We start from the raw sequence: 17535 nt of genomic DNA on the forward strand, positions 1-17535 counted from the left end.
ACTGCACTAAACCCCAGATTATCAGAAGTGCTTTGGTAACTAAAATTGAAACAAGTATTTTGGCACTCGGCTTTACTGACATTAAGCAAGAGAAAGGCTCCTAAATACCCTTCTCTGGCTCTGGCCCTAATTCTGTCTACCTCTTATGACTCCAAAGAGGATTTGGGCAATAATTGTCTTTTATGGTGCGGGTCCAGCACACATATGCATATGGACTTTGCTAGTTACATTTGCAGAGTGCTTGTCCTGCCATAATGATTCCTTTCCATTGTGATGGCAGGAGAACACCCCAAGGAGATGCTAGCATCTAATATTAAAATGCTGAGAGCTATATTAGTACCTCTAAAGATTACTGAATTAAGCATGATCCCTAATACACACCACATAAAAATCTAAAGACAATCCCAAAGATCCCAGGGCTGAAGATTTAGACAAGCTATTATAATACAACATCTATGTGCACTGTGGACTCCCTGACAACAGGGGACCCTGGGCTACCCCTTTTTCTTGTTAGTTCCTTACTTCTACAGGACTTAGCACACAAAGACTGTATCTTTTTGAGCTTCTAATATCGTATTGCATTCAAACTTTTTTTTTCCTTTCTGATTAAATTATGCTTCTATTTTGTTTTTATCAACAATGTCAGCATGTTCTCATTAGATCTGTGCGCACTGATGAGCAATATGCTTCACTGTTCCCCTCTAATGAGTATGACATGGGAGATAGGTACCTATTTTAGAGTATAATAAATAATAAGTTTCAGTGGGAAGCACCCTTCCATGCCTCCTGAAAGGTAGGGGCTCTACTGGAAACTCCAACTCAATCTGGGCTGGAATGCTGCCATAGCGTTGCTAATTTTAGTACCCAATTAACATGTAATTAATAAAACACAGTTGTTTAATGGCTTTGAATGTACACCTTCTCATAAAAGGAAAACAATCATTCAACATGGCATGGAGTTACACAAAGAAACAAATATGAAGCCAAATTGTGGCCAGTACTAGCTTTTTATGATGTAGCCACTCAGTTAATGTAGTCAATGCCCAGAAGACGACATTATGTATGTCTATGTGATACTAAAGTGACATGTTAAGCAGCAAGAAAGGAATGAGATTTCACTTTACAGTATGTGGCTTTACAGAGAACTCAAAACCTAGCTGAGAACACTACGAGCAAAAGACGAATATTCTGAATTAGCAAGTGAATTGTCAGGGACTGTTTACTCAAATCTTACAAAGCAATTTACTGTAGGGAGTTATAGATCCAAGAAGTATGAAAATTAAAAGACTCTTAAGTATAAAAGCTGTATAGTACCAGGCTTCTATCATTAATTCTTGGAGAAGAGACTAAAAATGCAGCAGAACCAGATAAGATACATAACGTGGAAAAAGATGGAAAGAAATATATTGCAGTAGATGTTGAAGTTGCGAACGTGCAAAAGAAGGTGCTGTAATTCTGGCAGCAGCATTGTGGAATATTGTGGATCAGTAGTGACCACTGAGGTTTTTATTGGCACACCAGTGCACCTCATCTGGGTACCTGGGGGTTAGGTTTATGTTGCCTATATGCTAAAAATTAGTATTTATGTAGTTCATCCAATGCCAACAGAGGACCCTGAGAATCCCAAAGGCTCAAATATGTCTAGTCCAGGGCTGTAAGTGGGAACTGGCTGGACAGTCGAGCTTAGAGAGTCGTGGTGAATGGCATTAAATCCAGCTGGCGGCCGGTCACAAGCGGTGTTCCCCAGGGCTCGGTTCTGGGGCCGGTCTTGTTCAATATCTTTATCAATGATGTGGATGAGGGGATCAAGTGCTCCCTCAGTAGGTTTGCAGATGACACCAAGTTGGGTGGGAGTGTTGATCTGCTGGAGGGTAGGAGGGCTCTGCAGAGGGATCTGGACAGGCTGGATCGATGGGCAGAGGTCAACTGTATGAGGTTTAATAAGGCCAAGTGCCAGGTCCTGCACTTGGGTCACAACAACCCCATGCAACGCTACAGGCTTGGGGAGGGGTGGCTGGAGAGCTGCCCGTTGGAAAGGGACCTGGGGGTGCTGGTTGGCAGATGGCTGAACATGAGCCGGCAGTGTGTCCAGGTGGCCAAGAAGGCCAAAAGCGTCCTGGCCTGTATCAGAAATAGTGTGGCCAGCAGGAGGAGGGAAGTGATCGTGCCCCTGTACTCGGCACTGGTGAGGCCACACCTCAAATCCTGTGTTCAGTTTTGGACCCCTCACTACAAGAAGGATGCTGAGGTGCTGGAGTGTGTCCAGAGAAGGGCAACAAAGCTTGTGAGGGGTCTGGAGCACAAGTCTTACAAGGAGCAGCTGAGGGAACTGGGGTTGTTCAGCCTGGAGAAGAGGAGGCTGAGGGGAGACCTTATAGCTCTCTACAACTATCTGAAAGGGGGTTGTGGTGAGGTGGGTGTTGGTCTTCTCCCAAGTAACTAGAGATAGAACGAGAGGAAATGGCCTCAAGTTGCACCAGGGGAGGTTTAGACTGGATATCAAGAAAAAATTCTTTACTGAGAGAGTGGTTAAACATTGGAACAGGCTGCCCAGGGAGGTGGTGGAGTCACCATCTCTGGAAGTGTTCAAAAAATGTGTAGATGTGGCACTTCAGGACATGGTTTAGTGGGCATGGTGGTGTTGGGTTGATGGTTGGGCTTGATGATCTTAAAGGTCTTTTCCAACCTTAGTGATTCTGTGATTCTGTGATCTAAGTTAAGACAGTCTCAGTTTCAGATGCTCAGCTCTCTTTGTCATTTCTTATCAGCTGCTTTACACATTTCACTGCACTCTGCACTATAAATCTCAGCATTCAATATACATCCATGGAGCCAAAGTACCTAAATTCCACTCTCAGAGCTGCCAAATGCTGAAGTGCTACTGCTCTGAGTCCCATGACGTCCCCTTGTGTATCTGGATCTTGGTGTCTTTAAAACATTAGCAATCAGACCTAAGTAATTGCATTTGAAATAATATTGTTTGGAGGCACTTCTCGTGTTCCACTAAATGGGGGTGACTTGAGGACAGCCTGAATAGTGCTATCCTCAGAAATAGAGACATTTTGTAGTAAAAACACTGTAATTTCAAATATTGTGGTTTGTTTCTAAAATCTACAACTGCTGCAAGAAAAAACAGAAACGATGTACTGAAAACTTCAGACCTTGAAACAAATGTAAGACATTGGTGTGCTTAATCATTATGCTTGCAAAATTTATGCTCTGTTCCAGGCCATGCTAAAAACTGTTTTAGTTTGGTTTAAAGGGGATAAAATGAATGCCTTAACAGAGAGTCCATTATTTTGTGCTCTGGCAACAATATTGTTTGAAATATTTTATTTAGATTTCATTAATTTAACTTCAATCATCTGCTACACAAACTGGCCAGTGCATTTACAACCAATTCAGTGTTTACTAGCTGGAAATACTATATAGAAATTAATAATTAATATGACTTGAATATGCCGTTTCAAACACTATTTTATCCAGAGATCTGCCAGATTTGATACCACTTCATCTAAAATTTAGACCTAATGAGTGCATTTATTTCTCATTTGCAAAAATTTAGTGCATTCATTTCAGTCAGTTCTCCAAAGAATTCCTCTGTTTGCCAGTGAATAACTCAATTTTCTCATCATTTTTACATAACAACTGCAAGTCAGCTTGCCAATAAAGTCTGTTTGGAGAATGAATATTAAATTTTATATTAAAGCACTCAGTCATGAAACAAAGCATGTAGAATGAAAGCCACTCTTACTGCTTATGCATTTAGTCACATCTTTTCTTAATAAGGTACCTCACTTAGAATATAATCCAACTCAGTGGAAGGGAAAGACTTCCACTGATTCTGCTGGAACTCAGCTCAGTTATCTACCTGCCTCTTTTCAACTGCGTTGAAAAGTATGCGTTAAAGTAGTAAACCATGGTCTTCAGGTTTCCCTTTTGATGAAAAGAGGCTACCATCATGCAGGTGATCTGGCCTGGAAAAAGCTATTGATGTATTTCTAGATTTGGGATTCTGTTCAATAAAGTGGAGGTATTCATTTGTTTATGTGCTGTGGCTGCAAGCTGGCAGAAAAGCAAGTTTCAAACTGCACTGGAATCAATACTAGAAAATGTGTGGGAAACCAGGCTTGAATCAGTGTTGCTTTTTTGTTCCATCATTCTCAGGGAATCCACAGATCAGCCCATGACTGGTACCCTCACTCATTCTTTTTAGATGTTATCTTTAACACTGATCATCATATTAGAACTTTTCAATAAAAATGAAGAACTACTAAAATTGCCTTTAAAGGTGGGATTTGTCCTGTTCATGCAACCTTTTGGGAAGAAATCTCCCATGAGGGAGATTATACAATTCTTTGGCAGCAGTGCCCATACTACACTGATATACATGGAAGAGGAAACCCTTCAGTCTAGAATCCCTATGGGATGTCAAGACAGATGGAAGCTTTAAAACAAAAGTACATGTTTTCTCACACAAAATGTGAAACTGCGCAGCTCCTTCTGGGAAGAGGCTATGGATGATAAAGGTTTACATGGATTCAAAAAAGTAACTGCAAAAATTCGTGAAAGAAAAACCCATCAAGGCTGTTAATACAGAGATTCCAATTCTGCTTCAGAAAATCCTTAAATCACAAATTGCTGGAGGTTGGGAATGTATTCTGGAGAAATATCACTAGATGATTGCGCTGATCTTATTCTACTTCCTAAGATCTGTTGTTGCTAGCTGTTAGAGATTGTTGGTGCTCTGAAGGTTATCACAACTCAATGCTATTTCAAATGGATCAAACTACAACTTAATACAAGATGAAAAAGTAAATCCACAATCATTTGGAACCACTGCACATTCACCACACACATCACACCAGAAAAATGTTACCCCTGCTGTACATAAGTTCTGCAGAACTTAAGTAGGGGCTCATATTCATCCCATACGCTCTCTCCCCATCATTCCCCAGATTTAAGCCCAGTAGAATATTCAGTATCTTAGAAAGAGCTTGCGATTTAATGCAAATAATGCTTTATATCACAATAAATATCTTAAAAGAAAAACAAAGTCTACGACAAATGGAAACTATCTCACCTTTCAGCAATCCTCTAACAGCTTCCTGGGGCTAAGCTTCAAACCATCACATCCCACCAATGTTTCCAAAATGAAAACAGGGCAATAAATTGCCAGATAATAAAATCGTAGGACAGACAGTTAATGCCCTTCTGATTAACATGCTGTGGATCAAATCACTTCGTTGCATGTGTAGAGCAAGCCAGTTCACAACTGTAGTTAGAGTATTACATATAGAAATCATTAGATTTCATTTTCATTTTCAAGCATAGCTGAACCCAAACTGCAGCACTTAGGATTGATGTAAAATAACTTTTATGTTTTTAGGTTCAAGCATACTCACGTCACATAATCCACCATCTGCACCCTTCTTATGTACCGACAGGAAAAGGCATGCTTCGTTTGGCTGATTTTAATAAGCCTGCTTCTTACACAATGTTCCTGCAATAATATAACCAACATTCATCTAATTTAAATCTAAATCTCAGAAAAAACGCAGATACAGATGTATAAAAAGTCAACTGTTTTAATGTAACTGTAATCAGCCTCTGAATAATGAAGATAAAAGTTTCAAGTACAAAGTACATTTTCTTAATACTGCACTATGAAAAATGCAGTAAAATTATCATAATAGCTTACAAACAAACAAACATCATGAACTGAAGACTATATTGACTGTGATAAAGCCCCCTACGTTTCTCATGTTACCAGCATAGACCCTGTAAAAGCCACGAAATGGATTATAGAGGAAACAACAGAGTATGATTTAAGAATAAATTATCCTACAGAATTTCTTTGTTAATGTCTATTACATGAGCTCTTCATTAAGCCCTGAAACCTGATTTACTTTGGTTAGCTGGAGACAGGGATTGGGACAGTGAGCTTATTAGCCAGGAAAATTATATCTGCCTCATCAGAAACAGAACAATGGTAACACCATTGCTAAATTGGTATCATCATCTAGATTTACTTACTTTCTTGTTGTTGAACATCAGAACTGTGTAGAGTTTATCACCCATTTCCACCCTCTTTGGTGTTGCTATGACAATGGCAGGTGCATAATATTCATTTCCTGTTTGTGTCCCAGTTCTGGCAAACACGTAGTCTCCAACCTGCATGCCAGGAAAGCATTGGATTGCAAGAACCATATAACTGGTAAGTTTTACGAGACGTAAAGGTAATTAAGATATTTTTACAGGAATCATCATTCTAAGATGTTCCCATGCTTTAATATGGAACTTTAAAAGAAAATAAGAACTCGGTCTTTGCATGTACGGGTAACTCACAGTTTCCACAGAATCAGGGAGAGAAGACAAAGCAAAAATAAATAACAGAGCCCTACTAACTGTACCAGGGCTCAACTAGCAAGTTGAACTGAATGAGGAAACTCTTACAACTCTTCATACCCTTGGACTTTGTGCAAATTTATATGTTTTTAGTAAGTTTTTAAATCAACCTTGGTAATTTCAGAGAATTCCATATATAACTGACACAAAATAATTTTAAAAATGAACACAGAAGTCACAATTTTCTGTCAAATTCTGCAGATCTACTCTATAATTGAATGTCCCCCTTACAGAATACCAGGAACTACCAGATCAGGATTTGCCTTCATTTCAAACAGGAAAAAAAAGGCACCTCTCGCTGGTTTTAAGTGCAACAAAGTAGTTATAAAAATGCTTTTTTGTATCCAAAACAGCTGTATCCATTCTGTGTCCTTTCTGCATCCACCATCTGGCTGGTGTGCAAAATAAGAATCACCTCAAACAACAACTGTGATTACAGATAGTCAGCTGATAAATTTTAAATAAAAACAAAAATGGAACAAGAATATTTTTTTCATTACTGTTATTTGCCTTAGTTGAAGATTATCTGTGGGATTTAAATTATGCTGTGAAAAACAAATGGTTATAACCTGCTGTACATCACATTGTGTATAAAAGGCTCTCCTTGTTTTGTAATCTACGTGCTAGGAAACAATCATTCTGATGGTAAATATCTCACCCTTCTTCTATAGGTGGGCAAATATTCATGTTTTATAAAGAAAGTAACATAGAATTCTAATAAACAAAGGAATGGTATGAAAACAAGCTCCAAACAAATGAAAAACAGGATGTTGAAAATAGCATGATATTACTATCACTAAAATCTCTTCTTTAAAATAATATATGTATTTAAAAGATTGAAAAATCAACTATCCTTTGTTCTATGTGTGACCAAATGAACAAAACTTAAAATGCATATTTGCTGTCATAAAAACATACAATTTTTTACCTGCAGATATGGGCATGGCATAGCACCTCCCACAGGTATAGTGAACTTCACAGGTACAATCCAGGTCTCCCCATTGCTGAAGTCAACAAGTGCACAGTTAGAACTGATATTCTTTATCACAGTACCTAAAAAAAACCAACATATTAAAATATTCAAATGATTTTTCTTTTACCCTTTGTGGAAATTTCCTTTAAAAATCCTGTAGGCTCTCACATATCACTGAGGTCAAACGTATCTATACTATACATTCTTCCTTTTCATTTAGCTTGGGTAAGTTGTGCTAGGGCAATAGAGAAAATTGTACCTGAAAAAAATACAGTCTTAGTATTTTAGCATTCTTAATAATGCCACAGAAATAAAATGAAGAATAATTTTCAAGACCATGTCTGAAATTTGTAAGTGGATCAGGTGGATGGTTGTTGACATAATGAAACTATTATCACAGTGAAAAATATGTACTTTAAAAAAACAAACAAGTAAAGGTAACACAGAAATAAAAAACACACGATTTTTTAAAATGAAACAACAGAACACAATTTTACCTACTAATCATTCTTGCTCAAAACTCATCAAAAAGGCAGAAGCATTTAGTGAACTGTTTGAACACATGCAAAAGCTCAGCCTTTGCCAAACACTCAACAGAAACACTCGAGAGGGACATCAGAGAGGGATAGGTTGATACTCTCAGATATTCAGTTACCTAAAAGGATTTCCTTCCACACTCTTCTTATATAAACATATCAGAAGCACATCAGCATTGCTTTCTAATTTTACAAAATGTATGTCTTTTTTATAAAAGTATAAATGTGCACACACAATATGTATATTAATTTTTCATGAATATGCACATGTAGTATTAAATCTGATTAAGGCAGAAGTACCTAATTATGACCAAAACTAATGTTTTATCAATATTAATAAAATCTAAAAAATATTTTAAATGTGGATAAAAATATATACCTGGATAATAAAATCCTGTGACATCTGATCTTGCAATCACCTTTTGGCTTTTGTGAGTGACAAATACTTGGCCTTTTTGTCTTTTTTTAGACTTTGACTTCACAGTTTCTTCTTCAAGTCTCTGTAATTTGATACAGTTTTTTGTTTACACAACCAAGCTGGTCAGCCTCAAACTATTAATTAAAAATTCAGGCAATGTAATGTTACGACCTCTGCAGATAATTCACGGTAAAATGGAATTATTTTAAACATTCAGAATAATTATAAACAGAGGAAGCGATAGGATGTTGAATTGCTCATAAATAAGACTGGGGGACCATGCACCAGATGGTGAGAACAGAAATACCAATGGGGCCGGCCAGCTGTGGACCGACTCAACTCCTAGTTGAAGTCAGTGACTGCACTTAGTAGTAACGGAAAGAATGCAAAGAGCACAATGGATCTCACACAACAACTGGGGTGGGGGCTGTGGGAAACACAGTATGTGAAAAATAGTGAAAGAATCACAAATCACAAGTGACTCTATATAAAAATATACCGGTGGGCTTTCCGAGCTTCTGCGTACTTGACTTCACAGTCACCATATTCTTTTTCCTTAAAGTCTTTTATATGTCACATTAACATTTTATGGAGTCTCATTTGCCTTTAAAGTAAATGATGTTCCTGCATCCCTTTTCTTCTAGAAGAAAGAATTTCTTCCCATTCAGCACATCTCTCTTACAGAAAGTTTTGAGAGGATCAGAGTATTATATGTATATGCCAGAATGTGAAAGAACACTTTACATTTTGCTTTCCTGAGAAAATTAAGAAAACTGATGATATAAAAACATTTTCTTTCTAATACTGAAGTCTGTAATCCCAGTAATTTTATAAGTACATTTTAATAATCCTCAAGAATAACACTATAATTTATATTTACTACAACAAGAGCAAATTAATTCTCAAAAAAGTCTTTTATTTTCTCCATACTGCTTACAATAATGTTTCTAAATATAAATTATAAGCAAGTGCAAAGTTAAATAAATCAGTTTCCCCATTAATTTTTAAAACATATTTATTAGCCTACCTTGTAAACAATTTGCAAGCATCCATCTCTTACACAGTTCCTTTGAATAATAAAAGCACACAGTTTGAAATCTCAAACTTTTCCACAGATATACACACTGTTCTGAAAAAAACCCAAAACTCACAGACTCCTAAAAACCCCTGCTTGCTAGGGTGTGTATGACCTGCTCCCTTGTCTGATGACATTTTTCTTACTAAAAAGATATATTTGCTTTTGAGATTCAGTTTTCCCTAACAGTCAATAATGATAGAAAAGATGGGAATAACTTTGACTAAATTGTTTGTTCTCAGTCTCATTATAACTATCACAAACTCTTTTTTCCAATCTCCCACACAGAAATCACAACCAACCCAAGAAAAAAAAATTCTAAAAATAAGCAAAACACACACAAAAAAAGGAAAAGAGATATTTCAAATGGGAGAGATGTGGGGGGTTTCTAGTTTATTCTTTATAAATTATATGAACAGTTCTGTTTTTCAAATTCAGTCTAAACCAGAGGCTCTTCACAGCACTTAACTGACCGCTTGAAGTACAACCTAACAAAGACTGATTTGAGTGTAAAGACTTAGAGCTCCACAGACACAAAAAGGCACTTGCGTAAACCATTTGCTTAATTCCTCAGGCTCCAAAGGGACAGCTGCTGCTGAATATTTATTATCAACTAATTTGTAATGCTTGACTAATAACTTGGGCAACTTCCAGCACTCCACACTAATCCAAATATTGCACAGGCATCCACAATGAGGATGCTGAGGCCTGCAGAATTCCAGTGGCTTAGAAATACCATCTAAGTTCAAACCCATCTCCCTTTCCTCTCACACAGCCTTTAGATGTTCATCACAATTGGCCCAGACACTGTCAGAGTGCCCATTTCTGGGATATCGTCCTCCAGTATTTTTATTACAAAAGCATCCCATCTGATTCTCGGGGGTTTTACCCCGTTTAGCTCTGCTTCTATTGAAGTCAATGCATTAAACCACATGAGGTGAAGGAGGCTTTGTTTCCCGCTTCCAATACCTGCTGCATTTTAAAATTCCCTTTCAAAGAGTTTAGGTTTTGCACTTTCCTACTGTAAGCAAGAATAGATTGGAAGACTATCCACAGATCTCCCTGTATCTTGGCTCTATCTTTGGCTTTTCACAATCCTGACACCTCCAAAGCCAAGCAACCACTGCTTTTCCCAGGCTGTCAGTGGCCACAAGCCCATTCTGTGTAGACCACAGTCCAGTTTTATGAAAGCCTAACTTTTTGTGGCTACATGCTGTCTGTCCAGCAGGTTACTTCACTGATGACAATGGAAAATTTGATGAAACATTTCTAGGTAGCTAGAAATTTTTTTGTTGTTGCACTGTTTGGGATGCTTGTTTTCCCTCAACTCCCTAAAGAGACACAAGAAAAAAGGCAGGGTTTTGCTGAGCTGTTCAGGAAACATATGAATGCAAAAAAGGTACCACCAGGCAGCGATTAATGATCCTTAAACAGTGAGGAAGAATGAGGAGTGCAAGAATTAGGACACCAGGAAATAGAAGAAACTGCCAAGAGAGATCCAGAATTTCCATTCTTGTAAAGAATCAAGTCTCAGCTATAAATATTTCATTAGGAATAATTAAATTAATTGTATATTAAATACATTTTTCAGAAAGAACACACTCAATGAGCTACTAGAGGTCCTTTTCTACCCAAATAAACATGCTTTACGAAACACATTATGCTTACTAACCCTTTTAAGTTATTTTTATCACATGGTGACCATTCAACAGGGTCACAAACAAGCGTAAGCCTTGCACATTTGAGCTTATCCTAAGGGAAACACAGTACTTTTAAACGTATATTTTTAATAAGAGTCCATCCTTAGCAATGAATGCAGCTTTATCTCTGCAGACTCTGAAATCCGTTCATATGCAGAAACAGAAATATTTAGTATGAGATGAAATGTTCTCTATCACTCTCAGAGAACGGACCGTGACACTTAGGGAAAGAAATACATTATATGAAAATGTTACGGCCGTTAACGGGATGCACCAAACTGTCCTGGAAGCTCTCTTGCTTGGAGAATAGTAATGCCATGACCCCAGAAGACCTGAGGTGATCTAATGATAAGTGGGTAGGGGACCTTGAAAAAGTCCTTTTACTAAGCAACATCATGTTGGAAACAGCTTTATAATTCAGTGAGAAAAAAACATAGTAAGAAATGATGGTTAACGGTTATGCCTGACAAGTTCAAAATAGAAAACAGATACAATATTTTAAGTCAAAGCAGTTACTTACTAGGGAAAAAAAAAAGTAAATGATACATTCCTCATTTTTAATACCTTTAGATGAAAGCTGAGTGCCAGCCTGAAGAGGAATATTTTTGTCCACCCATGCTTTAAGCTGTATAGCAAAAGGAACTGAGTAAGCTGAGTAAAATACAGTCTACAATTAGCCATCCAATTAGGTAATCACAGAATCAGAAAGTCATTAAGGTTGGAAGAGACCTTTAAGATCCTCAAGTCCAACCCTTAACCCAATACTACAATCACCAACAGTGTTTTATATTTTGCCTGATAATAGCTAAATGTGTTTGCTCATTTCCCAAAGCATTTACTTCTTGCATCACTAGAGGTCTTCAGTCATCTGATGGCCCTGTGCAGATGAATGTCTACTTCATCCTCCTCCACTAAGGCACTGGCATACCCTACCTTTCACACTTATGTGCAAACATAGCAGCCTGAACACAACTCCCAGAGGAGGTCAGAGCACAGAAGGAGGATAACCAGACCATTAATTCAGTTGTAGGCTTAAACAGAAAGCTCCCGTAGCAAGGACATCCAAAAAGGATTACTAATTCTTTTAAGAAGTTGTGAAGGTAATTAGGAACCCTTAAGACTAAAAACTAAGGGGGTTTATTTTGAATTTAGTGGAAAAAAAATTAGCAAGAAATTTAAAAGTCTGCATTGTTGAGTAGACCTCCAGGACAACTGTGATTTTTCTACCACCTCACAATGGCAATTTTCATTCAGTGCCATATCAGTTACTTCCTTGCTGCAAAATATTTCATCTGGCAGTTTATTTTTTATACCCACTTTGTAGACAGGAATCAGAGTTGGAAAAACCTCCAACAGCATTTTTTAAAGGCTCCCCAGTTTTTTTCTGGGTTTTTTCACTGTTTTTTCAGCCACATAAACAGAACTCTAATGACATCTGCATTTCTGCCTCCCACTCTTAAAGCCTTTCAGTTGCAGATTAGCAGTTACTGAAGGTGGTGCTCTGATTAGGCTCCTAAAGCAGGTTGACTCAGGCTAAGTGATTGCACAATGTTAATCACATCATGTCTGAGAGCACACATTGGTTGTTTCAAGGCAACAGTAAAATTACAGTCAACAAATGAAATATTAACATGCTTCTGCTGCTCTTGTACTGGGACATCATATGGCAGAGGTAAATCAATAATCAAAATATCTGTATGAACTATGTAATGTTTTCAGACTAATGTAAAAAGAGTCAAGATCATCTGTTTTCTGAAGACATAAAATGTTTTCAAATGTACATTCTTAATGGAGAAAATTCTCCAAGATTACAGAAAACTGAATGTGACCCTGCCTATAATAATTTATTTTCATACATGACCTGTGTTATCATAATATATTCTATTCAATTTAACACAAATATTTTTTTATGACATGACATAGTAACTTAAATTCCATAGCTCATTTGAAAACTGTTGTTGATCTCGATGAAAAGAGAGGTATATCTCAGTCAAAGAATGTCAAATAAAACAAAAGATTGCCTTTTTAAAGAATACAGGCACATTTCTAGGCATGACCTGCTAGGTAGAGTATATGGATACTTGGTATAATTTAAAATTGTAAATTCCAATTGCACATTCCCATTCATTCCTGAGAACTCACAGTGTGGGTTTGTACTCTGCTCATCTGCGTTTCACTTAGCTTACCCCTCCAAACTGATGTATGAGTGTATACACATGTATACACACATATTTGTATATGTATACATGCATACGTCAGGGCAAAAAAGAACTATTATGATAATTTTAATATGTTTCCTACATAACACAAAGTATAGGACTTTCCTCAGCTTTCACTGCAACTAGGCCAACCACACCTTCAAGATCAGTCAAAGAGTTGTTTCTCTCACTCAGTGACATAAAACAGTGAAAAAGAGAAGGAATATATTAATATATGAGCTTTATGATGAATTTTCTATTTGTTTTTAATTATCCTCTATTACAACTTAGAGGACTGAGGGAAGCTTTTTCTTTCTTATTCATTTTCTAGAGGGATTATTTTAATATTATCATAGTACAACTGCACCTAGACTGCAGCTCTGCAGAGGCAGCAGCACTCCCAGGGAGGCACTGACTGATGAATCTATTAGACGAAAAAACTTGAAACCAAATAAGAGAAATGGTTTGATTTTTTCAGAGTGAAGTATTTTGAATTTTAAAGCATGAACAGTGTATACAAAAATATTTTCATTGGGGAAGGTTAAATTGCTTTTTAAAACTTAAGAGTCTGTTCTTCATTTCCCTGAGAATTCATATTCATAACTTGAAGATAAATCCATTAAGGTAGAATCAATTAATTTTCAAGAATGTTCTGAAAGAGTGAAAATAATAATAGAAGAGTACAACGTTGTAACCTAAGCTATGAGCTAAAATGAAAAAGTATATGCTCTCTTCCAACAGGGCAGCCTAAAATAACTTACTAGCCTTATTTTTATACTTATTGCTTCATGTATTTCCACAGGCATTTCATTAAATCTCTAATGGCATTCCTGGTAAAATCAGAGGTTCATTTGGGGTACAGATTGAGATATATATGTCTCTCAACCAAAAATCTCAAACTTCAGTCACAGATTCAGAGTAGCCGACTACTTTCTGCTAATGTATTAATGGAATGGAGAGAGCACTGTGGCTCGCCAATAGTAGGTGTACACTTCAGAATGAGCTAAACAGCTTTCCAGATGCCACTGATGTCAACTAGGGCTCTGTTCACAACACTGTGAGATTAACCACCAGTTCATGTATGCCTACCTTTTATGGACAGCTAAATTTCAGGGTCCGAATATGAAGCTGAATCCTACTCCTTCTCTTCACCCTTTCTCTTATCATGAAAATTACCATGGAAGATTACAGTGAATTACTCCAACATTACAAGAGTTTTTAGTCCTGTCTATCACATATTAACCCAACAACAAATGTTATATCATAATTGCTTTTCATGCTTCTCTCCTTTCCCTTCTTTCTTATATATTTCTGCTGTCATTGCAGAGGGGTAAAGATACTTTGCTCAGATTTGTTTCTAAGAGGCCCAATTTCTGTAGCTGTCTCAGCTCCAGAACTTCTGCTTCCCCAATACTTCCAAAAAGTCACTGAAAGCTTGCCCTCTTTTTAACTACTTTCTTTCCTCTATCAATTTGTATACCACCACCATACTAGGCACCTGTTTTATCAGCTATTACCTCAGAACAAAATTATTCCAGAAGCACATACTGAAGAGGAATATCTGGAGTATCTACTACCTTTTTATTGCTGCTTATGTGTGATTCTGAGCTTTTCTCCGTTTCCTTCTTGACAGCTTCCTGGAGATCAGAGGCTTGTTGTATATATGTTAATGCTGCCAGTATCTCATCTTCTAACAACATTACATCTTCATAGGAAATTGGCCATCCCAAATTCTCTAAAGCCTCCAGCAAAGCTTCTTTATGCTGCATATATTGGACTGGCCCATCCTCTGTAAATCTTAAAAAAAACCAAAACAAAACCACACAACCTTAAAAAAAATTAGTAATCACAAGTAGGAAAAATTTAATTTAGGCAATACTTTACAAATAGAATCACAAAGCTTAAAAGCAGAAAAAGCATCAAAGTCGTCCAATCTATCTTCTGTATACCACAAGTTCTTGTGTTTTATCCAGCTCCCATTGTGTTTAGTCAATCACATCTGGCTTAACCATATCTCAGAGAAAGACATCTACAGAGCAATTCAAGTGGCTGAGCATAGGTATCTCATGCTGTTTTAGATGCCCCAGATTATGTGAGCCATCAATAAAGAACTTGTAGATATGATTGAGAAATTATGGAAATCCCTGGCCCTTCTTAAGCAGCAGCTAGGGTGAAGTGACAAGCATCTAGATGCCTATTAAATCCTCATTTGCCACATAAGTCTTGACTGATCATATAAAAAAAGAGACAATGTCCTGCTGTTTATTCCTCTGTCATTCCTGCACTGCGCAATTTTCACTCAATGATGAGGAGTTTGCTTCCATCCATCATTCAGGTTATGTCAATGTCTACTGGAATGAAGAGCCATTTTGAACCTACACACTGCAGGTACTTATACATAGAAAGGTGAATCAGATACAGTCATCTTATTGATAAAACCTAACTAAAAAACCCCAAATCCAGACCAGGTAGAATTCTTTAAATCTCCAGTTAGAAGTACCATACTTCTTTTTAGTATTCAAATAATTCTGTGGCTCTTCTCTACAGCTTTTCCAGCATTTAAAAAATGTGAAACCTAGACCTGGAGAGAGCATTTAAGCGTCTGTCTTACCAACACATACAACCATGGAGATGCCTACCACATCGCCCTACTCTTTGTCACTGGTCATCTCTCTTCTCCTCTAGGAACCACTCTGTACTGAAATTATACTGACTAGTATAGCTATTTACCTAGATTTTGTTCTCTGAGGCAATTATTCATCTATAATCAGTGTCAAGATAGCTATCTCCTGAGTTGGATCTCTCAACCATTTTGAACACAAGCACAATATTACCACTTCTCTAGTAAATCTGAATTGCCCTAGTATCTGAGATGGCCTTTTAATACACACTAGTGAACCAGAGAGCTCCTCAACCAATTCTTTCAGGACTCCTGTGACCAAGTTAGTAGACTTCATTACCCTCTCCCTTCAGATTACTAATGATTTAGAAAGTGTGTTCTCATCCTTTTGTAATACATGAATGTGATCATTCAAATAGGAAATTTAGAAAAGAAATAGATCAAGTATTTCAATTTCTATGCACCAATATTAACAATTTTAATATGCCCCTTTAGCAACAGACTGTACAATTGCTAGGACTTTTTTTTCCTTATAGACATAATTGGCCATACGTTACCTACAATAAAATATCTTGGATAGCACCTTGTGAACTTTCTATACTTTATAATTAATTTTCTATCAACAGACATCTATTTCTTTTTTTTTAATTATACACTGTTCTTTTGTTTAACAGCCTTCTCTTCCTCTCTGCACCAGAATGGGTTTTCAGTTCTCCTGACAGAACTGTGTATTTTTTGCTCATTAGCTTAAGTCTTCTTAAAAGCATTCTACTTTTCATTCCCATTTTTCTGCCTAGAATATTTCACACCAATTCTATTTTCATTAATTCGTCTTCACTTTATTCTCTGAAGTAAACAGATGCTAACTTAGCTGATGTCACCCCTGTTTATACAGTCACTAGTTTTTTAAATCAATATACAGAAACAAACTAGTAAAAGCAGTACAAACTTCCAGGGTCATATACAGTTCCAGCATATGCTGTAAAGGCGATTATACCTTTAGAAAGCAGCCACTGAAGTGCTCTTTACCAGATGAGAGAAGATTTACCTTGATGCTGAAGGCAATGACATGCTGCCCTTCCAAGGCCCTCCCATTTGACGCTGATTAAGAAGAGACCAGCACCATTCAAATGGAATGCCAGTCCTTTCCTTTAAAAATAATCAGCACTGCAAGGAGGTCCAGAATTGAATACTACTCCATATCACATACACATTTTTGAAAGTAAGGTATATTTATGAAATATTTGAAAATAAAACCAGTTGGTTACAGAAATAATGATAAAAAAGTATGAAATATTTATGACCTGCCTTTCAGAGGAAAGTTAGAAAACCAAAAGATGATAGCTTACTTGTCTCTTTCCTCCTGAGATAGTGCTCTCCAAATAACTAGGTTTAGGCGCCTATTAAAGAAAGCAAAGCAGTTTTTGAGGAAACGCAGTTCCTTGTGCATCTGATCATCTCAAAACTAGCAAATAAACAGTTTCTTAAGATATCTGCACTGATTTGTACTCCAAGAGCACTGTATCATCAGATTGTATCCTCATCATTCAGCTATGAAATTATCAACTGCAAGAGAAGATGGGAAAACAGCATCTTCCATCAAGTAG

General features: G+C 37.0%; 1 protein-coding gene across 1 annotated transcript in view; it reads right to left on the minus strand.

The window, feature by feature from the left end:
* VWA3B (von Willebrand factor A domain containing 3B) overlaps positions 1-17535 on the minus strand; it is a gene marked incomplete at both ends in the record, with an annotated part of 70766 nt that overhangs the window by 6187 nt on the left and 47044 nt on the right. The window contains 8 exon segments of the mRNA XM_082014294.1: positions 5406-5503; positions 6037-6174; positions 7337-7461; positions 8297-8417; positions 9363-9434; positions 9438-9464; positions 14883-15105; positions 17278-17328. Of these exon segments, the coding sequence (XP_081870420.1) occupies positions 5406-5503; positions 6037-6174; positions 7337-7461; positions 8297-8417; positions 9363-9434; positions 9438-9464; positions 14883-15105; positions 17278-17328 (855 nt within the window).

The sequence above is a fragment of the Phaethon aethereus genome, assembly GCF_964289735.1.
Source record: "Phaethon aethereus genome assembly, chromosome: 1".
Taxonomy (NCBI): domain Eukaryota; kingdom Metazoa; phylum Chordata; class Aves; order Phaethontiformes; family Phaethontidae; genus Phaethon; species Phaethon aethereus.